The sequence below is a fragment of the Eptesicus fuscus genome, chromosome 12 (assembly GCF_027574615.1).
Source record: "Eptesicus fuscus isolate TK198812 chromosome 12, DD_ASM_mEF_20220401, whole genome shotgun sequence".
Classification (NCBI taxonomy): Eukaryota; Metazoa; Chordata; class Mammalia; order Chiroptera; family Vespertilionidae; genus Eptesicus; species Eptesicus fuscus.
The window spans coordinates 81744959-81771737 of NC_072484.1; the positions used below are offsets into that span (position 1 = coordinate 81744959).

The 26779-nt window shown below is 46.8% G+C and overlaps 1 protein-coding gene across 2 annotated transcripts in view; it reads left to right on the top strand.

Moving 5' to 3' along the window:
* Positions 1 to 26779, top strand: part of KATNAL2 (katanin catalytic subunit A1 like 2) — a 119715-nt gene that overhangs the window by 60116 nt on the left and 32820 nt on the right. For both annotated transcript variants that reach the window (XM_054724401.1, XM_054724402.1), the window contains exons 2-4: positions 13597 to 13667; positions 18360 to 18526; positions 19960 to 20002. In XM_054724401.1, the coding sequence (XP_054580376.1) occupies positions 13597 to 13667; positions 18360 to 18526; positions 19960 to 20002 (281 nt within the window). The remainder of the gene's footprint in view (positions 1 to 13596; positions 13668 to 18359; positions 18527 to 19959; positions 20003 to 26779) is intronic.

The window sequence follows — 26779 nt, forward strand, 5'->3', positions numbered from 1 at the left end:
AGAAGAGAGATTGATTGGCGACTGCCTCCCGCATATGCTGTGCCCCTACTGGGCTCAGGTTTGAACCTGTAACCCAGGTACATGCCTTTGATGGGAATCAAACCCGTGACCCTTGTGTGTGTGGGCTTATTCTCCAAACACAGAGCACACTGGCCGGGGTGAGTTCCTCAGATGCACACTACTCAGCATCTTAGCCCCAGAGAAGCAGGCAAATGTCCTTGAGGAAAAGTGGCTTAAAATGGCACAATCAAGTGTGTGCAGTAATAAACACACACACACACACACACACACACACACACACACACACAAGCACACACATACACACACACCCGGTTATATCTGGAGGTTAAAAATCCTATCATTGAAATTGCTCTATCAAAGAGCTTGTATTTGTTTATATTTGACGTATGTGCATCCACTCTTGAACCATCGTGCCTATCCATTCCTTCTCCCAGAGCCTTCCGGATGCCAGTATAGAAACGCTTATGCACACATACTGTCCATGCGGGAGGCAGGGGCTGTGTTCCACGGATTCCCAGGCACAACACTTAGAAACAACAGGCGTCATTTGGCTTAATATCATTTATTGAGTTGAGCAGTGTGTGTTTCCCTTCTCGCAGAGGGTTTGAAAGATACAGCGAATCTCGGACTTGATCAGATCTCAGAATTCCTGACAGTGATGACTGAGCATTATTCTTAACAGTATACCATGCAGTTCACATGATGCACGATTAGTTACAGACTCAGAAATCCAGTGCAAGCAAATGCTAGGTAACAAACACAGGAAATCAAGAAGTCCCCCACATTGCCACCACGCAGAGACACTAAAGCTGAACCTTGTCCTCTATGGGTCCAGACCCTTCTCTGTGTGTGGTATGTGCATGCCTGGGGAGAAGCACCCTCCCGACGGCGCTGGCAGGAAGGTGCACAGGTGCAACACTGGAAAACTGCAGGAGTCCCGTCCCACGGTGTCCGCAAAGCCAAAGAAGCTGGTCTCCCGCGGAAGGACCGCTCCCGCACTGTGCTGGCAGGCCTCCTTCCCAATGTCATGTGCGGGGCAAGCCCTGGGTTCATCGTCGGGAGAACCTGTTCTTGTAATCTCTGATGGACTTGGCCATCAGCGGTGCCATCTTCTTCACAGGCTTCTTGTGGCTGCTGAGCACCTGCTTCCCAGGCATGCAGGGGTGAGCGCTGTGGCCGCTGGCAGGGTCGGAGGGAGCATCAGGGCTGCCTGCTGTGGGAGATGGGGCCAGCAGGACTTTGTCCTGGACAGCTGCCGCTCCTGGTGTGTCAGAAAAAGCCACCTTTGCGGGCGGGTCCTTGGGCCGGTTGGCGCTGATCTGCAGGACCTGTTCTGCCACCTCCTGCTCTCGGGGCTCCCGCACTGACTTGGGTTCTTCCCGCGTGTCTTTCCCCAAGGCGCGCTGACAATGCTCCTTCCCCAAGGGATCTGTTGGTGCAGCTAGTGCTCCATGGCGATCCTCCAGGCGAGGGAGCTGCTCAGGCGCCTCCCTCTCCAGAACCGGTTCCAGAAGAGAACACGGGACTCCTCTGGCTCGAGAGAGCAAGCAGACGCTGTTTTGCAGGGTCTGGACGCAGTCCTGGAGCAAGGCGAGCATTCTGCTGCGCCTGGCCCTCTTGGGCCCAGAGAACACCTGCGTCCTGGAGCTCAGCCTGATTCCCATCAGCCCAGCTCCTTCCTCTGGGCGAGGTGAAGGCAGGGCCCTTGGCCTCGGTTGGAAGGAGGACGTCCATGGAAAGGCAGCCAGTGGGGGCTCACTGGGCTGGCACGGCCCGAGGACTGGCAAGGCGGGACACGCGGTGGGGTCCGGGGGCTCCACTGGGCGCGGGGCCCCGGCTGCCCCAGGTGGGGGCGGCTTCTGGGACTCGCCTGCCTCTGCCTTGGCGCCTGTGGAGTCCTCTTTGCCAAGACTCTTTGCTTGAAGCGCGGTGGCTGGAGTCTTCCCGCTCTTCCTCTTCTTGCTGGCGGGAGGCTGGTCATAGGTGAGGTAGGCCTCGAAGGACATGGTGGGCGGGTCTAACTGCTGCTCCTCCGCCGCCACCGCCCCCTCCAGCTCAGGCGGGGGGCCCGCTGGCTTCCTTGCCCAGTGAGGAGCTTTGCCTTTCCCTTCTGGCGCCTTGGGGCTGTTCCCCACCTTCCCCCCTCACCTTGGGCAGCAGCCCCCCTGGCCCCTCTCGTGCGTCTGAGCCTTGTAGACGCTGCCCCTGTGGGTGGGATTGGCTGTCCCTCGAGTGTGTGCGCTTTCGCTTCTTCTCGGGGTTGTGTGCAGCCCCCTCCGACGGAGGCTCGGACTTCTGGAAGCTTCGGCGCTCTCTTTCCTTCCCCTTCTGGACGCCACGGGAGGACAGCCTTCCCCCGGGTCCTTGTGGGCAGAGAGTCGCTGGGCTGTTCTCCCTGGCGAAGGCCGGGCGAGGTCTCTGGGGGATCCCAGCAGAGGGCTCCTCCTGGCCCTTGGCCCCCAGCGGGGGGTTGACCTTGTGGGAAGGCGGGCGCTCCCCTCTCTGACTCACAGCCCCTCTGCCCTGGGGTGCCCCCAGGTGCCTGTCCAGAGAGGCTGCCAGGCGGCCTTCTGCAGGCCTCTGAGGTGCCCCGTGGGCCCGGGCCGGGCCCCGCTGATGGGCCCCAGACATCCAAGGAGCACCCGCCGCCCCTGGAAGGGACGGGGCTCCGCCGCCAGAAGGCTCTGGGTGGCCGGTCCTTGTCTCCTCGGTCCACTCACGACAGTGGGGCCCTTGGATGGGCCTCTGGAGCGGCCGGGGCGTTCTGTGCTTCCTCCCTGGGCGCTCGGAGCTGCGGGATGGACTGCGGGATGCTCGGGGGTTTCCCTCCACCTGCTCCTCCAGGTGAAGAGATCGGAGTGGGGGGGTGTCCGGAATGCCGCTCCTCCCAGTACGTTCCTCCCAGGGCTTCCTTCCCCGGGATCCAGCTTCTCGAACCCAGTCCCGGGCAAGGCTGCTGAGAGGTCCGCGCTCGCACTTGCGACCGTGTCGCTGCTCAGTCTCCAGCAGAATGGTCCCGCGAAGGCCCAGCAGCTCTTTATGGAAGGTCTGGCGTGAAGGGTGGGGCCAGGCGCGCCCAGGACCAGGGGCGGAGTTTGGCCCCGCCCAGGGCTGAAGCAGGTGCCAATGACACCTTGAGGTCTTCCCTTGTGGTTGGAACCCAGCCACGGGGTGGGTTCCAGTAATCCAATCATCTGGAGGGGGAAACTGAGGCGGAGGGAGGCAGAATTAATTTGCATACGCGGGTCACGCACGTAAGGGGAAGAGAGCTAGGAGGAGTTGAAGAAGTGGAGGTCCAGTGTGCGCCTACCCTTCTGAACAGGGTGGAGAGCGGGAGCTTAGAGGGAGAAACGCATGTGTGTGCGCTCAAAGAGCTTAGCCCTAGCGGGGGCAGGAATAGCCCCTTCTGTGTGTGTGGGGGGCGCCCGCAGAGCAGGGTGTGCCCGAGGCCTCCATCAGTTCCTCTGGAGGGAATGGCTGAATGACCTTGTGCTCCCATCACCTGAACAACAGCAGTCGGGCCTGACTCAGATCAGCCCTAGACACTCCAGTGTTCTTTTTTTTTTTTTTTAAAAAGTTATGTTCGTTGACTTTTTTACAGAGAGAAAGGGAGAAGGATAGTGAGAAACATTGATGAGAGAGAAATAGCTGCCCTCGCCCCTCCGCCCCCCACTGGGGGCGTGGCCGCAACCACGGTCCATTCCCTGGAGCGGAATCGAACCCGGATCCTCGCGTCCGCAGGCCTAAGCTCTACCCACTAGGCCAAACCGGTTAGGGCCACGCCCATGCGCTTGTGGGCACTTCCCTTCACCCTAGAAGGACGCAGTTTCATGCACTTTGTGATGACTGCCCCCCAAGAACGCCTCCCCAGTGTCCACACTGACTCCAGGTCTTCGACTAGAGAAGAACTAATGAGATGATGGCTCGATGCCCTGGAATGAACCTGCTCTGACCCATTGGGCAAATCAGGGAGGCTCCGGGGTTGCTCCGCCTGGATTTGTTTCTCCGTGAGGTTGTTTGGTCCCTTGAACCATTCTCTAGGCAGGCCTTTGGAGTTTGGCCCTCAGATTTCCCGCTGTCTTAACGTTACTCACCTAGCAGTCTGTATTTCCCCTGTCATTCTGGGTTTGAAGGATCCCCCAAGTCTTAGGCTCGAGGAAATCCGAGAATTCCTGAGCATTATCATTGTTTCAATATTCTCAGAAGTCCCCATTGGCTGTTTTAACAGTGCGTGATTACTCAGAGTCATAACTCAATTTTGAGGAAAGTGTCTGTAACAATCTCAGTACGTAAGATAACAATGCTACATTCCCACAACCCAGAACCACGGAAGTGTTAACCAGGGGTGGACCTTAGTGTTTCTCCATGCATCTTTCTACATCTTTTCCGTGTGTGTAGATATACACCAATGCATACACCGTGTTTTTATCTAAATGAAGTCAAATCAGAAATATCATTATTCCATTACTTTTAATCCTTACCCAAGCATATTTTTTCATTTATTTTTATCTTTACTGTATTTTTATTTTTCAAAATATATTTTCATTGATGTCAGAGTGGAAGGGAAAGGGAGAGAGAGATAAACATCCATTTTGGGAATCATTGATTGGCTGCCTCCTATAGGCCCCGCACTGGGGACCCAGCCTAGGATCCTGGCATCTGTCTTTGACAGGAAATGAACCCGGGACCCATCGGGACCCCGTCCAACGCTCTATCCACTGAATAAAATGGAGTAGGTCTCCCTTGATGGTTAGAGAGAGTGAGAAAGAGAGGGAAAGACAGAGAAATTGCGATTGGCCTCCTGCAGGTGTCCCTACCAGGGTCGGGGAGGAGCCTGCAACCAAGATACAGTAGTGCCCTTGACCAGAATGGAACCTGGGACCCTTCAGTCAGCAGGCTTACACTTTAGCCATAGAGTCACATGGGCTAAGGCATAAATATGGTTCTTTATGTAATTAGTTCTCTAATCAGCATTCAATCCAGGATCATGCATTTTATCTTGTTTTTCTATCCCTTAAGTTTATTTGAATTAGTACAGCTCTCAATTTCTCTGGTCTCCATTTTTATTTTATTTTTAGTGACACTGACTTTTGCTAGAAATTTTGAAAATTCTTCTGCAGAGCCTCTCCCTTTCTGGATTTGTCTGATTATTTCCTTGAGATATCATGTGCTGCTCATGCCTGGTTAGCTGAAAGTTGGTTCTAAAGACTTGATGGGTTTGTGTTCATCCTTTTAGTTCACCTCTCAGGTGAAACTGAGGACATCAGGAGGCTGTGGTGTTGACTTACTGAGATGGCTGTCTGATCTCTGCAACCTGCAGGTCTGATGCAATTAGAAAGTATCATGTGAGAACATGAGCTTTATGAAAAGAACATACATATCGTAATTCCATAATCTAGTTCAGTGTTTAATAACAATGTTATAGAATGGGAAGTCCCCTGTGTTTTAGTGGATTTTGTACTTTTCTGAAATTTCAAATTCTATAACCAGTTCATATTCAGGATCCACAACAAATGCCCTCTTTCATGAAACACTGTTGCTGAGTATTTGACCAGTCCTGACTTTTTATTAAAGACAATAAATGCCTTCCTGGATCTGGAGACATTCCTGTTGATAGGTTTAGTGCTTTTTCAAGTTATGAAGCATTTGAAACTTAGGAAGTTTCCTGGTAGAAACAGGAGGTAATCAGGAAACAAACAAACAAACAAAAAAAGCAAATTAGAACCTACGGGTATATATATTCAAGCATTTAAGTGAATATTAGACGCAGGGACTGTAAAATAGAACTATAATAAAAACATTTGAAAGAAGAAATGTGTCCTTTTTAACTGTTTGTTTTTGAGATGGAAAGCTTAATGCAAAATTTGGATCTTATTACAGAAATTGAAAAGAGCTCATGCAAATTAATCTCCATTGCACCCGTAAAAAAGAAATTAAAAGCAGTAATGTTGAATGTGGTGTGTATACAGTAACATTTCCTAAATATCTTCTGGGTCTAAAACTAGGAATGATATTCAATGCTTCCTTTTCCTCAGGCTACAGTATCATAGGATTCAATTTTGAATCTGATAATGGAGGCATTTTTGTTGCACAATAGCCCACAAAGGAAATGTAGAAAGAAGAAAACAGACAAATTACTGAAGCAGAGACAAATGAGATGCCTCGGTAAATGTTCATGTCTGGGCTTTCTTTCTTCAGTAGACAGGAATTAATTGAGCATCTAATTGTGTCCATTCCAAGGGCACACCATCTTTATAGCTTAAATTGACCGTTTCTTGGTGGCCCATTTCTTACTTTGAATTCCAAAGATAATTTTCTATGTTAGTTGGAATGGCATGAGTAGAAAGATGTTATAGATCTGGCAAACTTCACACTTAACTATAATTTATAAGACCACATTCTACAAGTCAAGTAACAGCACATCTTAAATATTTAAATTTTTATATTTTATTGATTTCAGAGAGGAAGGGAGAGGGAGAGATAGAAACATCAAGATTCATTGATTGGCTGCCTCACCCGGTCACGCCCACAACCCGGGCTTGTGCCCCTACAGGGAATGGAACCATGACCTCCTGGTTCATAGGTCGATGCTCAACCACTGAGCCACATCTGCCAGGCTCAAGTATTACTTATAATTCAAACTTTCTTTTCCTGAGTGACACAATATTTGGAAGTGAGTGGAGAGAAAACATGATGTTTTCAAACACCATGATTCATTTAAGCACTAATGGACATTTAGGCTATTTCTAATTTTTAAAAATATAATGCTGTGTTAGACCTCTTTGAACATTAATCACTGTGCAAACTTGAAGTATTTCTGTAATATAGTATAATTGATATTCTATAGTATAATTTGCTAGCAGTGGGAATTGCTGGGTCAACAGGTATGTGTGTGTTTTTTCATTTTGATAGATTTTGTCAATTTGCTCTTTATAAAAGGGTTGTACTAGTTTATGCTTCCATTATATCTAAGCACGTCATACTCTTTTACACGTTGACAATGCTGGATATTATCTGGATAACATTTTAAATTTTTTCTGCATTTAAAAATATTTATGATTCTTACTGAAAGAAGCTTATTTTGTCCCAATGAACTGAAGAAATATTATAATACTTAGGGTTGTTTCTGGTTTCTTCAACAGTTAGGTACATTTCAAATTATGATAAAACCAAAAAGAAAAAGCATAAAGGGAAATGTCTGCCTAGGTGATTTTGTGTTTTCTTTCCTGTCTGGTAAGTCTATCCCATAGTCACACTGATGCATGTTAGAGCCAGTTCATCAAAATGAGTAAAGAAAGAAGCACCATTGTCACATCTCAGATGTGACCAGGGGCTGCCTCCAAGGTGCTGAGCAGGCCCTCAAAGGTTCTGGGTGACAAGCGGCTCTCCCAATCATTTCTACTTTGAATATCAAAACTATTGCATGAAAATATTTCTATTGTTAGATATATTTACTTTATATATCAGGGCAAAAGCATTACTCAAATTATTTACATTCATTCTAGCCTTCTTTTCTCTACCTCTCCCATTTGCATTTGAAAACCTCCTTATGGAGATATCATCCACATACCAAGCAAAGTGTACAATTCAATGGCTTTTAGTATATTTACAGAGTTGTACAACCATCACCACATTAATTTTAGAACGTTTTCATTTCTTCAAAACGAAACTCTACACCCCCTATTGCCCTCTCCAGCCTTCCTCTCCCCTCCCCTTTTAGGAACACTTCTCCCAAGATCTTTGTCTGCTCCTCTAATGAGTTTTCTGGCTCTACATCTTCACAAAATTCAGAGCTATGAGCCAAAGCCAGTGCAGTGCGTGCAGTACCGAGGAACACAAGAAAAACACTCCCTGGCTATTTTTCTCAGCCTCCTGGTCATAAGAGAACATTTGCATCTGTGCATGTTTATTTTTTATTTTTTAATATATTTTTATTGATTTCAGAGAGAAAGAGGAGAGAGAGAGAGAGAGAGAGAAAGAGAGAGAGAGAGAGAGAGAGAGAGAGAGAGAGAGAGAGAGGAGAGAGAGAGAGAGAGAGAGAGAGAGAGAGAGAGAGAGAGAGAGAGATGGTGATGAGAGAGAATCATAGATCGGCTACCTCCTGCATGCCCCCTACTGGGGATTGAGGCCACAACCTGGGCATGTTCTCTTGACCAGAATCGAACCTGGGACCCTTCATTCCACAGACCCACACTCTATCCACCGAACCAAACCAGCTAGGGTGCGTCTGTGCATGTTTAGATTCGGAGGAAGCACGTGCTTCCTGAGTAAATGAGGAGAGACTGAAGTACATGAACAAAGCAATTACAGCTGTTGAGCATTCACCAATCACTGACCCTGATACTGGCACAGCACCCCACAATTTGCTCAATTAGGAAGGCACTAGTCAGTGTCCAGTGCAGTGTCTTTTGAAAATGGTTTTCATGGCTCTTCAGTTAAAATTCTTTTGTTCTCAAAGACCTTTACATACAAAGGAGATGGATTAGCTTCATTCACAATTGGACTGTAACTATTCAGAAATTAAAAGACATGATCTCCTATAAGAAGGTTGGGGTGTGTTTGGGAGGCAACCAGTCGATCTGTCTCTCACATCAATGTCTGTCTGTCTGTCTGTCTGTCTCTGTCTCTCTCTCTCTCTCTCTCTCCTTACTATCTCCGAAAAGCAATGGGAAAAAATATCCTCAGGAAAGGATTAACAAACAAACAAAAAAATTCTAGCGAATAATTGCTTTGAAATGGTCACTAAAATTGTGGGATATTTGATTTGAGGAATTGTAAGAGACACCATTCATTTGTTACTATGTGAGGTCAGTTAAGAAACACTGGTGAAGTTTTAATGAAAGACTCTTGCATTCATTAAAAAATGAGCTCAAATTCTAGTTCTGTGAATGAGTGTCTGAGCTGATGGGATTAATTAATGTCGCTATTATTTGTCCTTGGTCAAACTTATTTACATTCTGTATGTATTTTATACAATTCTTGTTTGAAAAATAATTTTTTATGGACAGATAATTTGGGGTCCTTTTTTTTCTTTTAAATCTTTATTATTGAGAGTATTGCAGCTATCTCCCTTTTTCCCCCACCATTGCCCCCCTCCAACTGGTTCCCACCCCACCCCAGGTCTTCACCACCTTACTGTCTTTATCCATAGGTAAGATCTTTGGTTAATCTCTTCCTGCCTTTTCTTTGAGTCTGTGCCATGCTTCCATGCTTCTGATTCTATTTTATTCACCAGTTAATTTTGTTCATTAGATTTCTTATTTGTTTATTTTGATTTTTAGGTTTAATTGTTGATATATATTTGTTACCATTTTATTGTTCATATTTTTTATCTCTTCTTCTTAAAGAATACCCTTTTAAAAAAAGATACCCTTGATTTCATGTAATACTGGTTTGGTGGTGATGAACTCTTAACATTTTGTTTGTGAAGCTCTTTGTCTGACCATCAATTTTAAATGAGAGCTTTGCTAGGTAGAGTAATCTTGGTTGTAGGTCCTTACTGTTCATGACTTTGACTATTTCTTGGCACTCTCTTCTGGCCTGCAAAGTTTCTGTCAAGAAATCAGCTGACAACAAAACAAAACAAAACAAAACAAAAGAAATCAGCTGACAGTCGTATGGGCACTCCCTTGTAGGAGACTAACTGCTTTTCTCTTACTGCTTTTAAGATTCTCTCATTGTCTTTAACCCTCGGCATTTTAATTATGATGTGTCTTGGTGTGGGCCTCTTGGAGTCTTTGAAATAAGGCCACTTAAAGGCTCAGCTCCCCTTATTTCACGTGTTAACCATCAATCCTACATTGAGATTTTTTTGTTTGTTTTGTTAATCCTCACCTGAGGATATTTTTCCATTGATGTTTTAGAGAGAGTGGAAGGAAGGGGAAGAGACAGAGAGAGGGAAACAGCGATGTGAGAGAGACATTGATTTGCTTACCTCCCCTACATACCCTGATTGGGGTTGGGGATCAAGCATGCAACCGAGGTACTTTCCCTTGATGGGACTCGAACCTGGGACTCTTTAGTCCACGTGCCAACGCTCTATCCACTAAGCCAAACTTGCTAGGGTTACATTGAGACTTTTGACTTTCTTAGTAACTGACGCAACTTTAAAGAGAAAAATTTACCCATAGTAAACAGGGTTAGGAATAAAGGAAAACATTGCAAACAGTTTTGTTGATTCTTGTCTAGCAACTTTAGAGTAGGATTATTTAGAGTAGAAGTATTTAACAAACAGTTTTTTGTAGTTATCTTTGTACATATTATTACTGATTTTTGCTGCCTAACTAATCAGTGGTTCTTTCCATTCAATGCTGCCTGACTTTTTTAAACAAAGAAAACTTTATTTCTCTTCACTTTAGACTGGTAACCACAGTTGTTTGATTTTGGCAAATTTGGCATGCAATTTTTTTTGACAATTTAAATAGCAGCTTCTCTCTGGTCTGGAGTGAATGTGCAGAGGTGGGAGTAGTTTGTGAGGAGGGGTGAGTGCAGGGGAGGGAAGAGCATGGGCCCAGGAACTAGAAGACTTGGGTTCTGCTCTCAACTCTTTGCAGGCTTTTGAGCAAATCTCTTTGCTTTTCTAGATTTCAGGTTCCTTCCAGACCCTTAAAATTCAGAATCAAAATCCCAAGCGTAATTTCTGAATTTGTACATTTAAGAACATATCCCTTATTTTTAAATATGATGTTGTATTTTTATTTTGCAAACTTAATTTGGACTGAATTTTGTGATGATTTTCATCTTTATTACTGAACTAATAATTTGGAACAACGTAAATTTCATGAAGTGCTTCTCCTCCCAATACACTAGATGGCACTATAGGAGAGGCAAATCAAATTACAAAAAAAAAAAAAGAAGAAGAAGAAGAAACTGACTACAATGCTCATTTTGGTAAATTAGAAAGGCCTTCACCAAGAGTTCTTGTGTCAACATCTTCAGAAAGTGAATGAAAACTGATAATGTTGCACATATTAATGTCATTTTTTATAGTGACTTTCAAACTTTTTTATTGTGATCAACTAATGAAGACATTTGAGATTGAAATCCAGAACACAGGCATATGAGCAAACACAACAAAAGTTTCATGAAGCAATAGTAAGCCTTCTACCTGTTACGCATTCTGTGATAATTCTATTGCATTGTAAACTATGCTGTTTATAACCCATTAACTTGATATCATGACCTGTAGTTTGAAAACAAACAAATAAATAAATTATCTAGTAAACCTATAATGAAATATCAGATTCTACTTAGCACTTGGTACTATGCCAGGTACTGTGGGCATTTAAATATACTTCTGTTTTCTGGGAAAGGGAAGAGTTGGTTACCTTGAGACATATTAGATAACAATCCTGTATGCCCCCAGACTAAAAATCAGTGGAAGCAGATAATTTAAGTGAAGGTTTTATGGAATAGCTTGATCATATGTAAGCCTTTACTTTGATATGAACTTTTGTTGGGAAAATTACATACTGTGGAATGAAAAGTGGTCACATGTAGTAGTCACATGAATGGAATGCATATTCTATTCATATAAAGTTCAAAAATGTGAAACTAATTTTTTAAAAATATTCTTATTGATTTCAGAGAGGAAGGGAGAGGGATAGAGAGATAGAAACATCAATGATGAGAGAATCATTGATTGGCTGCCTCCTGTATCCCCTACACTGGATTGAGCCTACAACTGAGGCTGTGCCCTGACTGGGAATTGAAACATGACCTCCTGGTTCATAGGTCGCCACTCAACCACTGAGCCACACAAGTGGGGCAATATGTATTTTTTAAAAAATACATACATATTTGGTAAAAATGTAAAGAAAAAGAGAATCTATATAATAAAAGCTTAAGCGACCATTACGGCAAAATGACCAGAATGACCGGTCACTATGATGTGCACTGACCACCACGGGGCAGATGCTCAATGCAGAAGCTGCCCCCTGGTGGTCAGTGCGCTCCCACAGGGGGAGCACCGCTCAGGCAGAAGCTGGGCTCACCCCTGGCGAGTGCAGCAGTGGTGGCGGGAGCCTCTCCTGCCTCTGCAGCCGTGCTAAGGAGCAGTGAGCAGGCAGGTGGTAAGGATCAAGGGGTCCCAGACTGGGAGAGGGCACAGGCTGGGCTGAGGGACCCCTTTCCCCCAGTGCACAAATTTTGTGCACCGGGCCTCTGGTAATTAACATAAAAGTCAGGATGGTTGTTACCTCTGGGCTGGGCAAGGGGAATATTATTGGAAGCATTTTATAAATACACTAGAGTCCCGATGCATGAAATTAGTGCAAGAGTGGACCTCCCTCCAGTTGGAGAAAGATAAGTATCACATGATCTCACTCATATGTGGGATATAATGATCAACATAATTTGATGAACAAAAATAGACCCAGAGACAAATGGCAGGGGATATGGGGGGTTAGAGAGCAACCAAAGGACTTACATGCATGCATATTAGCATAACCAATAGACACAGACACTGGGGTGGTGGGGGCTTGCCCAGGGTGGGAATGGCTGGGGAGGGGGCGTCAATCAGGGAAAAAGGAGACATATGTAAAACTTAAAGAGTAGGCCTTCCTTCCCCTGGCTGCCAGCACCAGCTTCCCTCTGGCACCAAGGACTCAGACTTCCCTTGTAGCCCTGGCTTCATCCAGAAGATTGTCCGGAAGGACATCTGGTCTAATTAGGATATTACACTTTTATTATTATAGATTTCAGGGAAATTTGAGATACCAGATAACTAAATGCAACACATTAACACTGTGGATAAATGTAAAGATTCACAGTCTGAATAAAGATATTATTATGTAGGAATTTCCCTTGTATGGCTCTGCTATTCTATTCTAAGTGCTTGGCTGTGCAGTCACCCCTGAATGGTGATTGGAACTCATCTGCATTTGATGCAGGGACTGGGTGGGACTCTGAGTGAATTTAAGTTGTAAGAGCAGGTTAAGTACCTGGGATGTCAGAGCTGATTCCTGGTTCATGAGTTTATCTTTATTATCACTTTCCTTAACCTGGTCCAAATAGGACTGTGTATATTTGTTTCTTCAAAGTTATAAGCAATAAAATGCCAATTATCATGGCAGTAAGAATTTAACTAGTAAAGCGCAATCCTAATTTAAATCACAGTACCTTCAGTTTACAATTAAGAAGTCAGCTGTAAGAAGAAAATAACAGTGGCCCTAGCTGGTTTGGCTCAGTGGATAGAGTGTCGGCCTGCAGATAGGAGGGTCCCTGGTCGATTCCAGTCAAGGGCACATACCTTGGTTGCAGGCTCCTCCCTGGTCCGGGCCCTTGTCAGGGCTCATGCAGGAGGCAACCAATCAATATTTCTCTTTGTCTTTCCCTCTCTCTTCCACTCTTTCTAAAAATCAATGAAAAAATATCTGTGGGTGAGGATTAAAGAAAAAGAAGAAGAAAATAACAATGGAAAACAGTTTATATATCCCAAGAAATGCCAAATTGCCTTCCAGCCTTTAAGTCATGCTTCTTGGTTTTGACCGGCACCTTTACCTTCAAGGGTTTCTTGCTATAAAGGGGTGTTACATCTCATTGTCATCTGACCTAAATTTTCCTTTTTGTTCACAGTGCAAGATGAGGACAGAAGCACGACGAAAAAATCTTCTTATTTTGATTTTGCATCATTTAACACAAGAAGGGTATGTTACATTGCAAATATTTACAGAGACGAGGCCTCTCTTTTTCTGACCTCCGCTTTTCCAGATACACCCTTTAAATAACAAGTCACAGATTTTATTTTTAGAGCTGTTTAATTTTACAGAAAAATTGGGCACAAAGTACAGGGAGGCCCTGGCTGGTGTGGCTCAGTTGGTTGCAGCATCATCCCTTGCACTGGAAGGTGTTGGGTTTGATTCCCGGTCAGGGTACATACCTAGGTTTCTGGCTTGATTCCTGGTTGAGGGAAGAAGCAACTGATTGAGGTCTCTCTCTCTCTCTTTCTCATCTCTCCTTTCCTCTCTCTGAAAGCAATTAAAAATTACAGTTAACTTTTTTTTAAGTACAGAGAGTTCCTATATGCTGGCAACCTCCCCATGCTTCCCACTCTCCCCTATTATTAACATCTTGCATTCATGTGGTACGTTTGTTACAATTGATGAACCAATACTGTATATGGGTATATTATTAGTAGCTAAAGTCTGTAGTTTATATCAGGGCTCATTCTGGTGTTGTACAGTTCTATGAGTTTTGACAAATGCATGTCAGGTATCCACCACTGTCGTATCATATGGAATAGCTTTGCTGCCTTAAAAATCCCCTGTGTTCTACCTGTCCCTGCCCCATCCTCAGCAACCTAGACACACACTTTTATTGCCACATTTACCTAGGTATTTTTCATATTATGTACTTGAAAACTTTATTAGCAATTAAATTTTATTATCCAGCTCATGTGATACACACCTTTTCCCATAAAGGTTTGAAGTTAGTGTAGGCCTTTTTTTTATTTTCTTTATTGATTAAGGTATTACATATGTGTCCTTATCCTTCCTTCCCCCTCCCCTCCCCCCGCTCCCCTGCTCATGCCCCCACCCCCACCCCCGGTGTCTGTATCCATTGGTTATGCATATAAGCATGCATACAAGTCCTTTGGTTGATCTCTCCCCCTTGCCCCCACCCTCCCCTACCTTCCCTCTGAGGTTTGACGGTCTGATTGATGTTTCTCTGTCTCTGGATCTGTTTTTGTTCATCAGTTGATGTTGTTCATTATATTCCACAAATAAGTGAGATTATGTGATATTTACCTTTCTCTGACTGATTTATTTCATTTAGCATAATGCTCTCCAGGTCCATCCATGCTGTTGCAAATGGTAGGAGTTCCTTTCTTTTTATAGCAGCATAGTATTCCATTGTGTAGATGTACCACAGTTTTTCTAATCCACTCATCTGCTGATGGGCACTTAGGCTGTTTCCAAATCTTAGCTATGGTAAATTGTGCTGCCATGAACACAGGGGTGCATAGTTCCTTTCTGATTAGTGTTTTTAGTTTCTTGGGATATATTCCTAGAAGTGGGATCACTGGGTCAAATGGGAGTTCCATTTTTAGTTTTTTTTAGGAAACTCCATTATGTTCTCCATAGTGGCTGCACCAGTCTGCATTCCCACCAGCAGTACATGAGGGTTCCTTTTTCTCCGCATCCTCGCCAGCACTTGTCATTTGTTGATTTGTTGATGATAGCCATTCTGACAGGTGTGAGATGGTACCACATTGTCGTTTTGATTTGCATCTCTCAGATGATTAGTGACTTTGAGCATGTTTTCATATATCTCTTGGCCTTCCTTATGTCCTCTTTCACAAAGTATCTATTTAGGTCCTTTGCCCATTTTTTGATTGGGTTGTTTATCTTCCTTTTGTTAAGTTGTATGAGTTCCCTGTAAATGTTGGAGATTAAGACCTTATTGGTGATAACATTGGCAAATATGTTCTCCCATGCAGTGGGCTTTCTTGTTGTTTTGTTGATGGTTTCTTTTGCTGTGCAGAAGCTTTTCATTTTGATGCAGTCCCATTTGTTTATTTTCTCTTTAGTTTCCATTGCCCTAGGAGCTGTATTGGCGAAGATATTGCTTCGGCATATGTCTGAGATTTTGCTGCCTGTGAATTCCTCTAAGATTTTTATGGTTTCCCATCTTACATTTAAGTCCTTTATCCAGTGAGTTTCCCAGGGTCCCACTGCTGGCCATGTACACAGAGATAATGCTCTCAATCCTGTTTTTCTTCCTTCAAAATAAAGAAATTGCATTGACCTGAATGACCTACGCTCAGCTCTTTTCTGTGCAATGCCTATCCTATAACTGGCAGGGGGAGGAAATTTTGCCACCTACCTGTTATGGCATAAAGAGTTTACTGTGTTAACAAAACATGCATTTCTCCTTTTTGCCATGAGATGGCTCCTTGCATCTTGAATCAATAAAAATTTTACTTAGAGTAATATTCCCTAAGACCTGCTGGAAAAGGGACTTATGGATTTTCATAATGAAAAGTGAACTATAATGTAGGTATTTTTAAAATGTTTTTTTTTAAATTGATTTCAGAGTGAGGAAGGGAGAGAGAGATAGAAACATGAATGATGAGAATCACTGATCAGCTGCCTCCTGCAACCCCCTCCCACCCCCCCTCCACACACACACACACTTACTGGGGACCGAGCCCACAACCCAGGCATGTACCCTGACCAGAATCGAACCAGGACCACCTGGTTTATAGGTTGAAGCTCAACCACTGAGCTACACCCATTGGGCTAATATAGGGAATTTTAAGGACATATCAGTGTCAGGAAAATAGACTCGCCTTGAACAAAATACCAAGAATTCAGCAAAGAGGATAGATTATTGTGGATTGAAGTAAACAATCAGAGAAAGCTTTGTATAGAAGGGATATGAGCTGGTCTTTTTCTTTTCATTTTTATTTTTTAATTATAGCTGACATACAGTGAAAGATATGTAGAATGCCAATAGACAGATGTGATGGACAAGGACATTCTAGGCAAGGGCACAGAGGAAGAAGGGGCATGTCATAATTGAACAATTAGGGAAACAGAAAGACCAGAGTTCAAAAGTGTGAGGGAGAATGGTTGAGATCAGACAGTGGAGGTCATGGTACAGGTCCTCGTAGCACCACACGTGCATCCCCTCGGACTCAGTGCCTGTTACCATCCTCCATCTCTACTTCTGTGTCTTGCTCATTGGTGCTCACCACTTGTCCTGAGGTCCTGTCCTGTCACTGTTGGTTAAGAACCTCTAGTGGCTCTTGCCAACCCTATCAAGTTCAGACCTCATTCAAACTCAAGTAGTGAACAGGAACACACAGAAGCAGTTTTGTTTTTCTGATCAATTAGTTTAGGAAACACGGGACCTGCCATTACTTAGTATAATTTTTTTAAAGTAAAAACTCTATGATCCTGGAAAGAGTTTAGAATATAGTGTGACGTCAGTAAATACTACAAGCCATTTATAGTCTCTGTTTCTATCTTCCTTTTTTTCTTGTTTATAAGTGCAAATATATGTGTATTTAGTCATTTAAAAGTTTGGAGCCCTAGCCTGTTTGGCTCAGTGGATAGAACGTTGGCTTGCCGACCAAGGGCACATGCCCAGGTTGCAGGCTTGATCCCCAGTAGGGGCATGGAGGGGGCAGCTGATCAATGATTCTCTCTAATCACTGATGTTTCTATCTCTCTCTCCCTTTGCCTTCCTCTCTGAAATCAATAAAAATATATTTTTTAAAAATAAATTAAAATGTTTGGAAAAATAGAGAAAATGTTAACAGTCATTATCTATGAGTAGTGGAATTCTCTTTTGACTTATCAGTATTTTCTAGTTGTTTTTCTTAAATTAGCATATATTACTTCATATTAAACAAAAGTCATTAATGAAAAATGAATTTAGCTCATCTCTCTGTAAAATGGGGATTAAGACAGAGTGTAGAAGCCAGGTGAGCCATTGGTAAGTATAGAAACTGACTGAGTACAGCCAGTTGACGTTTGCAAGTTCTTAAAAATTAGCAAGGTCATGGGAAATAATTATGATAACCTTCTTTAACAAAATTCAGTCTTCCAACTGGCCTGCATCTGGGCCAGGGAAGAGAGCATAACAATGATAAAAAAAAAAGTTTTCTCCTTCTACCTTCTGGATTCAAATCAAACAGAAGGAATTATAACCTGTAGTAGGAATTCTTAGTCTTGGGTTTTTGACAAACCCCTAAAGTTGTATGCTAATCTGTGCACATTTGTCAGGAGAGAGTCCTTGCTTTTAGAAACAAGTTAACTAAGATTATGGATTGGAGAGTCTTTCCACTATCAGAGGATTGTGAGATAACGCACTTGTTTTTATTGCTAAGACTACTTAAGTCAGACAGCTTTTCAACTGAATAGGTTAAAAATGACAGTGAAGAACCCATGGTGAATATACTACTTACTAGAAGTGGGAATGTGTGACTGATGAAAAAATTACCAGAAATAATACATCCAACTGGATGACATCTTCTTATACTAAATTTCCTCAATGATGTTGCTCAACATATTGTGGGAATTTTCTTCAGAGCTCATGACATAGTCTTTTAAATCGCTTCAATGATGGGCAAATCATGCCTACTGGAACTGAATTTGGGTTTTATCAATTGTCAAATGTTGCCTAAAATGAATAAAGATGTAAATACCCACTTTTGGCTACAAATGAAAAGGTAAATCACAAGGTATTTTCTTAGTTGACTTATTTGACTAAACACTTCCAACAACGTTTTAAACAATAATGGCTCTGGACTTTTAATGCCTGTTTGCTTTTGTTCTTTCTACTCGGGGTTAATTTTTTTGTTTTGTTTTTTTCTTCTGTGCAATGGCCAGATATATTGATACAGCGAATGCTTTGGAGCAAGAAACTCAACTGGGGTTACGACGCTTTGAAGTTTGCGACAATGTTGACCTTGAAACTATTTTGATGGACTATGAGAGCTATTATTTTATAAAATTTCAGAAATACCCCAAAATTATCAAAAAGGCACCAGATACAGGTACATGGCTATTTTCTAGAAATAAAACTTTATCTCATTTTTAAGATTAGCATTTCCTCCTCCTTTTATTCCCAAATAGATGGAGCCCCTCATGCTGTACTGAAGGACTAGACAAGACAGATCCCGTAGCTTCCCTTAGATTCAGTGCAATTTAAATATGATCCTTGGATGTGGACATTCCTTTCGTTTTGTTGGCATTTGTTTGAGGAGTGTGTGTTTTAGAACAATGAAGGCAAAACCTCAGAGTATCACAGGTCTTTTTTTTTTTTTTCCAATTCTAGTTTACATTCAATATTATTTGTATTGGTTTCAGGTGTACAGCACAGTGGTTAGACAATCATATACTTTAGAGGTTCTTTTTAGAAGCCCAACATTACTTTCATTTCTGTAGAGATGGAAAGAGCTGTTAGAAGAGGATAAATGACAGAAGATTCTTTTCTTGCTAGGAAGACCTATTATCTATCTTGAAAATAACATGAAAATGAGTATTGGTGAAGCTAATAGCTCATGTATAGATAATGAAATGCTTTTGAAAGCCATCAATCCAGATAATGATCAATATTTTGCAAAGACCCAGTATAGGTTAGCAGTCAAGGAGGCTGGCTGGAGGAAAGATCTAAAGTGAGGGCCCTAGGTTTTGTAGTAACATTGACTTAGAAGTATGTAAGTGGGGGAAGTAATTATAAACCAAGGGAGATCATTGTCCTGTTTACAAGGCACTTGTTAAGCCACAGACTTTAACATTTCATGTGGGGACCAGGAAACCAAGAGGAATGTCAATTAAAAATAGCCAGGGCCGAATCTCAGAGCTGGAAGGGGTCTGAGAGAGAGGTGGTTTATCTGAACTCCCTTCCAGTGCAGGGTTCAGAGCCCTTGGCTGCTGGATCTGAGTCTTGGCAGAGAAAGCAAGGACTCTCAACCACTGGGACACCAGAACTATTATTGAAATGATCTGATTTCTAAATTGCCAGCTCTGATCTAGCTTGGAAATGCATTCTCTTGGGATATGGACACTAAATCTTCATGTTCAGGTAAACTCGCAGAGTATGACTGAAAAGTAGTCCCTGTCAGACTCAAGGAATCGTCCTGATGCCCCACAGACCAAGGCAAAATGTTTTCAAGTTCATGAAAACCTAATGAAATGGTAACTAAGCCCTTACTGGAGTTGTCACTAGGTCCATGGTCTCCAACAGGTTTAATATCCAAGGCCTCTGGGGCCTTTCTCTACCTGGAAACACTTGGGAAGCCTGAACTTCTTTCTCTTCGCTGGTAGTTTTGTTTCTCTCTAGATAAGAGTAGCTTAGAGTCTTTAAATTCCAAAAGGCTATTGCACAAATTTAAAAGCAATGTAAAAGGACAAACATACTTAAAAAATCACTTTCTCTTAAAAATTAAATTCTTTCCTTTTCCTCCCAATATCTGTTTTGCTACAGCCGAAAATAACGTACCACCAAGAAGTGGAGGGAAGGCCAGAAGGTAAAGTAAATGGTAATTCATCTTGATCAACTCAACTCTAGGAATTTGTGGGACCCTTTCAGAAGATGCTCCAGTGTGGCTCCATGACTGTCTACCAGCAGCACCAGGCTGTGGTCCTGTGATTTAGGTGGGCCCAGCCATGTGTTCGCTCATGTTACAAATGTCCAGGACATGGCCAATGTCTGTCAGTTCTCCTGGTTTTACTGTGAATAGTTGCACCCACTCATGCTCTGTTTTTCTAGTCTCAGTGGTTTGAAAAGGATGGACCTCAGAGATTAAAAGACCTGAGTTCAATTCCGGGCTCTGCTTCTGACAAGCTGGGTCCTAGCTGCTAGGAGCATGTTTCTGACACATAGTGAGTTCCCTGCACATACTGAGCACCCAAGAAATAGTATTTTCCCTTTTAAAATCACACCTGAGTTTCTTTGTGCACGCCCATGTCCTGACCTGTCTGAAGACAATCAGGCCTTTCTTTTCTCCTCCTTTTCTGGCACTCTCTTATATTCCTTTCTCTAGCTTCTCAAACCCAAATCTCATTTGGGACTTGCAGCATCTGATGGAGCCCCTCTGTCTCTTGACCATTCTGAGGAGACACAGTGTCCTCCTCAGTGTCCTCCTCATTCCCTTCTTCCCACTCCCAACCCACACCCACTGTCAGAGCCTGTTCAGAAATGGCCAGGAGTGCAAGGGCATGGCTGCCTAAGAAGGAAGGGCCAGACACCTCACAGGGCTGTTTGGCATCATTTATAAAATGGCTGTGGAACCCTGAATGCTTTGTGATAATAAGCTGCCTGAAGCTACCTTTGCTTTGCACTATTCTTTAGGCATGTTTTATTGTTTTGACTGAGCGTTATTCTTTTCTTTTTCTTTTTTTAAATTGTTTAAAGTATTACAAATAGTAGTACATGGGTCTCCTTTTTCCGAATGTTGTTCTTTTATTTATAGTTGCCATAAAGCTAGTCAGACTCTAGTAATAAACAAGTACTTCTGAATAGACGCAATGAGGAACATTTTAAGAGGCCATCTTTGGGAACACATTTAGATTCTGATTATTTTTCAGCCATACATTCATGCTTGGAATTAGCTCAGAATCCTTACCTGGAAGGACATTCTATGAGTGAATGTCTTTGGAGCGCTTTGCTTCCCATTTGGGATAGATGTTGATGGTTTGGGGTTCCTTCAGCTCTCCTCTGAGTAGATGTTTGTACCCGCAAGCATGAAGGTTGGATAGCAAATGGCTGGGATCAGGATGAATAACTAGGAAAATAATGAATGGTATTTGTTTATAATTTTATACTCAAAGATAGTTGTTGAAATGAGAGGTGGTATCATGCGACTGGCTATTAACAGATGAGAGTGCCTTTTCCTGATTCTTGCATCTCACACCAAAGAGCAAGCTCCCAGCTTAGAGATTTGCAGCTGACCCAAGGAGGAAAAGTTCTTTAATGCGATGGATGACAGAATTAGTTTGCAATAAGATCTTGAAATTTAGGAGATGGGCCCAAATAACAAGATGAAATTTAATAAAATATGATTTAAACTCTACCCAGCCGAAACCGGTTTGGCTCAGTGGATAGAGCATCGGCCTGCGGACTCAAGGGTCCCGGGTTCGATTCCGGTCAAGGGCATGTACCTTGGTTGTGGGCACATCCCCAGTAGGGGGTGTGTAAGAGGCAGCTGATCGATGTTTCTAACTCTCTATCCCTCTCTCTTCCTCTCTGTAAAAAATCAATAAAATATATTTTAAAAAAATAAACTCTACCCAAAGATCCACAACAAATAGCTCCCCTATTAAAAAACCAGAGACCGGGCTCCGATTGCACTGAACCCCATTCCGGGCGAAACCCTGGGAAACTCACTCACTTTCGCAACTCCGCCGCCCCCGCAGGCTGCCCGGCCCAGGACGCTGGGGACGCCGCCGCAGCGGCGGCGCCCGGAGCCCGGCGGCCTCCCAGCACCCGTCCCCGCCGCGCAGCCCCCGCACACCTGGTGCCGCGGGACGCACGCCCCGCACACCGGACAGAGGCCCGGGCGCCCTCTCCGTGCACCTCCCGGCGGCGCTAGACTTCAGTAGAGTTGACTGAATTCAAGGGATTAAGAAGTATAAATTGGGGGGACGCCGCGGCGGCGACGTCCGGAACACGGCGATGGCGGTGCCTGGAGCTCGGCGGCCGCCCAGCGCCCGTCCCAGCCGCGCGGCCCTCGCGCGCCTGGTTCCACGGGACGCGCGCACCGCGCACCGGACGGAGGCCCGGGCGCCCTTTCCGTGCACCTCCCGGCGGCGCTAGACTTCAGTAAAGTTGACTGAAATGAAGGGATTAAGAAGTACAAATTGAGAAGTTTGAAAAAGATGGCGGCGGAGGTTAAAGGCTGTTCTGTTGCCTCGCACCCAGCGAAATCGGAGGGGATGAGGTGTGGAGGTGCGTGGGTCTGGCTGGTGGCGGGGGAAAGGGGCTTTTGTTCCAAACCTAAGGGAGATTAGCTCTCCATCACCCTGAAACCCATCTTCTGGCGAACCCCGGGAGACCCAGATGCCTGCGGGGAGAGGCGGGACTCTTGCAGAGGTGCGCCCAGCAATCAGTGTTTGCTGCGCTGGAGTGCGGAACGAGGGGACTTAGATACATGAAAGGCAGAAGGACCAGACTCACAGCCATCGAGGCTCGCTGCACCATGGCCTGTTGGCACCCTGAGACCCCGCCCCGCCCTGGGACCCGCCCCGCACGTCTTGAAGACCTGCTCCGCAAGTCTTGCAGGCACACCTGCGCCCCAAGCAACGGCTTATGCATGTGGGTGGACTGCCCTCTGGCAGCGGACCAGATGATCTGCTGTTCTAGTCGGACTGCTCCAGGGCCACTCAGACAGGAGGAAGAAACTACAGTTTTTGCTGTAATCCTTGCTGAGTGCCTAAGGCAGTAGCTGATCTACACCCCATTGGAGACCCAGAAACGAGGGCATCTAGTGGTCTGTGGGAGATGACACCAGATTTCAACCACGTGCATAAAGGACACATTCAACGGGAATATTCAGTGAGCGCCAAAGCTTTGCTGCACCAAGACCCGGCCCATAAACGTATCTCCTGCACAGCAACTCTTCCTTTATAGACAAAGAGAGCCCCCCCATTGACACCAACACCAATCAAGACTTAACTATACAAAGGAGGACCAAGATGGAGGCATAGGGCGGAAGCCTGATTGTTGCCTACCACAACAACTTTGAGACTACGACAAGAGAGCAGAGCAGACACCATCCAAGACCACCATAGGGCTGGCTGAGTAGATGCTCTACAACTAGAATAAAAGAGGGGGATGTGGGATGATGCTGATGCCGGTGACCCAAAGACCACACTTTAAGAACTACAGCTCAGGCGACACAAAAGAACTATGGCTCAGGCGATACAACAGCGGCCTGGAACGTGCTCGGCGCAGTTCCCCCGGCGGTCTCCGGCTGAGGGGACGGCTCCACTGGCAGCCAAGCACGGACAGACGAGCCCCTATGAGACATGGGGTGGGAGACTCCGCGCTTGCTGACCTCTGAGTCTGTCAAGAATCTCAACGCCCCGGAAGCGGCCAGGTGCGCATGCTCGGCGACCGGCCACCGATGCAGACCCAAGGGCCGACACAGCGACGCCAGACTGGCCCACCACCATGCACCGGGTGCACCGGAGCTTCGCCGAGCCGCCGCCCGACGAGTTCTGCAGCAGCCATACTGGAGCTCCGGAAGGATGGCCAGGGGAATTGCTGAGGGGGGATTGACCGGCAGGAATTGGGATCGGGAAGACGGGGCCCCGCTGAGACCCGGGTGCGGGCGGGATTGCGCGCCTCTGGGCTCGGGTGTGGTCACACGCCTCTGGGTATAAGTGAGGCCTCACGTCCCTGGGTCTAGGTGAGGCCACATGCCCCTGGGTCCAGGTGAGGCCGGACTCCGGGTCCGGGTGAGGCCAAGTGCCCCTGGACCCGGATGACGCTGGATCCCGTGCCCGGGCGAGGCCAAGCACCCCTGGGTCAGGGAGAGCCCACACACCCCTGGGTCCAGGCGAGACCATGTGTCCCTGGATCCGGGTGAGGCCGCGTGCACCTAGGCCCGGGTGAGGCCACGTGCCCCTGGGTCTGGGAGAGGCCAAGCGTCCCTGGGTCCGGGCGAGACCATGCGTCCCTGGATCCGGATGAGGCCTCGTGCACCTAGGCCCGGGTGAGCCCAAGTGGCCCTGGGTCTGGGAGAGGCCAAGCGTCCCTGGGTCCGGGTGAGACCATGTGTCCCTGGATCCGGGTGAGGCCTCGGGCACCTAGGCCCGGGTGAGCCCAAGTGGCCCTGGGTCTGGGAGAGGCCAAGCGTCCCTGGGTCCGGGTGAGACCATGCGTCCCTGGATCCGGGTGAGGCCTCGTGCACCTAGGCCCGGGTGAGCCCAAGTGGCCCTGGGTCTGGGAGAGGCCAAGAGTCCCTGGGTCCGGGTGAGACCATGTGTCCCTGGATCCGGGTGAGGCCTCGTGCACCTAGGCCCGGGTGAGCCCAAGTGGCCCTGGGTCGGGGAGAGGCCAAGCATCCCTGGGTCCGGGTGAGACCATGTGTCCCTGGATCCGGGTGAGGCCTCGTGCACCTAGGCCCGGGTGAGCCCAAGTGGCCCTGGGTCTGGGAGAGGCCAAGCGTCCCTGGGTCCGGGTGAGACCATGTGTCCCTGGATCCGGGTGAGGCCTCGTGCACCTAGGCCCGGGTGAGCCCAAGTGGCCCTGGGTCTGGGAGAGGCCAAGCGTCCCTAGGTCCGGGTGAGACCATGTGTCCCTGGATCCGGGTGAGGCCTCGTGCACCTAGGCCCGGGTGAGCCCAAGTGGCCCTGGGTCTGGGAGAGGCCAAGCATCCCTGGGTCCGGGTGAGACCATGTGTCCCAGGATCCGGGTGAGGCCTCGTGCACCTAGGCCCGGTGAGCCCAAGTGGCCCTGGGTCTGGGAGAGGCCAAGCGTCCCTGGGTCCGGGTGAGACCATGCGTCCCTGGATCCGGACGAGGCCTCGTGCACCTAGGCCCGGGTGAGCCCAAGTGGCCCTGGGTCTGGGAGAGGCCAAGCGTCCCTGGGTCCGGGTGAGACCATGTGTCCCTGGATCCGGATGAGGCCTCGTGCACCTAGGCCCGGGTGAGCCCAAGTGGCCCTGGGTCTGGGAGAGGCCAAGCATCCCTGGGTCCGGGTGAGACCATGTGTCCCAGGATCTGGGTGAAGCCTCGTGCACCTAGGCCCGGGTGAGCCCAAGTGGCCCTGGGTCGGGGAGAGGCCAAGCGTCCCTGGGTCCGGGTGAGACCATGTGTCCCTGGATCCGGGTGAGGCCTCGTGCACCTAGGCCCGGGTGAGCCCAAGTGGCCCTGGGTCTGGGAGAGGCCAAGCATCCCTGGGTCCGGGTGAGACTATGTGTCCCAGGATCCGGGTGAGGCCTCGTGCACCCAGGCCCGGGTGAGCCCAAGTGGCCCTGGGTCGGGGAGAGGCCAAGCATCCCTGGGTCCGGGTGAGACCATGTGTCCCTGGATCCGGGTGAGGCCTTGTGCACCTAGGCCCGGGTGAGCCCAAGTGGCTCTGGGTCGGGGAGAGGCCAAGCGTCCCTGGGTCCGGGTGAGACCAAGTGTCCCTGGATCCGGGTGAGGCCTCGTGCACCTAGGCCGGGGTGAGCCCAAGTGGCCCTGGGTCTGGGAGAGGCCAAGCGTCCCTGGGTCCGGGTGAGACCATATGTCCCTGGATCCGGGTGAGGCCTAGTGCACCTAGGCCCGGGTGAGCCCAAGTGGCCCTGGGTCTGGGAGAGGCCAAGCATCCCTGGGTCCGGGTGAGACCATGCGTCCCTGGATCCGGATGAGGCCTCGTGCACCTAGGCCCGGGTGAGCCCAAGTGGCCCTGGGTCTGGGAGTGGCCAAACGTTCCTGGGTCTGGGTGAGACCATGTGTCCCTGGATCCAGGTGAGGCCTTGTGCAACTAAGCCCGGGTGAGGCCACGTGCCCCTGGGTCTGGGAGAGGCCACGCGTCCCTGGGTACGGGTGAAGCCAGATCCTGGGTCCGGGTGAGGCCGTGCGCCCCTGGATCCCTCCGGGTGAGGCTGGGTCCCAGGCCCGGGTGAGACCACGCACCCCTTGGGTATGGGTGAGGCCACGTGCCCCTTAGTCCAGGTGACGCCGTGCCCCTGGGTTCGGCCGAGACCAAACCAGAGGGAGTCGGACCTCCATTACCACCATTTGTCCACCATCCAGAGCTGAGGGGTCAGTGCTGACATGTACACATAAGGATCTACTGGACATCGAAATTGGGTCTCAAAAGAACTGTTGGTCCAGGGGGAAGCTCGCTACAGATTGATTCATTTGCCTGTCAGCATAAATATTATTGCTCGTCTCACATTCAGTTCTTATTAGTATATATCTAGTGACATTTGATCTCATTCATCTAGAGGAAATGATGAACAACATAGACTGAGGAACAAGAACAGAACCAGAATCAAGGAGGCATCGATCGGACTATCGGGCCTCAGAGGGAGGATAGGGGAGGGTAGGGGGAGGCTGGGGGGAGGGGGAGAGTTCAACCAAAGGACCTGTATGCATGCATATAAGCCTATCCAACGGTTAAGTTCAACAGGGGATTGGGGCATGCGTGGGGAGAGGGGTGGGATGGGAATGGGGGGATGAGGACAAATATGTGACACCTTAATCAATAAAGAAATTAAAAAAAAAAAAAAAAAACCAGAGACCTAGGAATCTGAGTGAACTGCAGATGCAGTATGAATCAACAATGTAGTGTGATTATTAATGTGGTATCG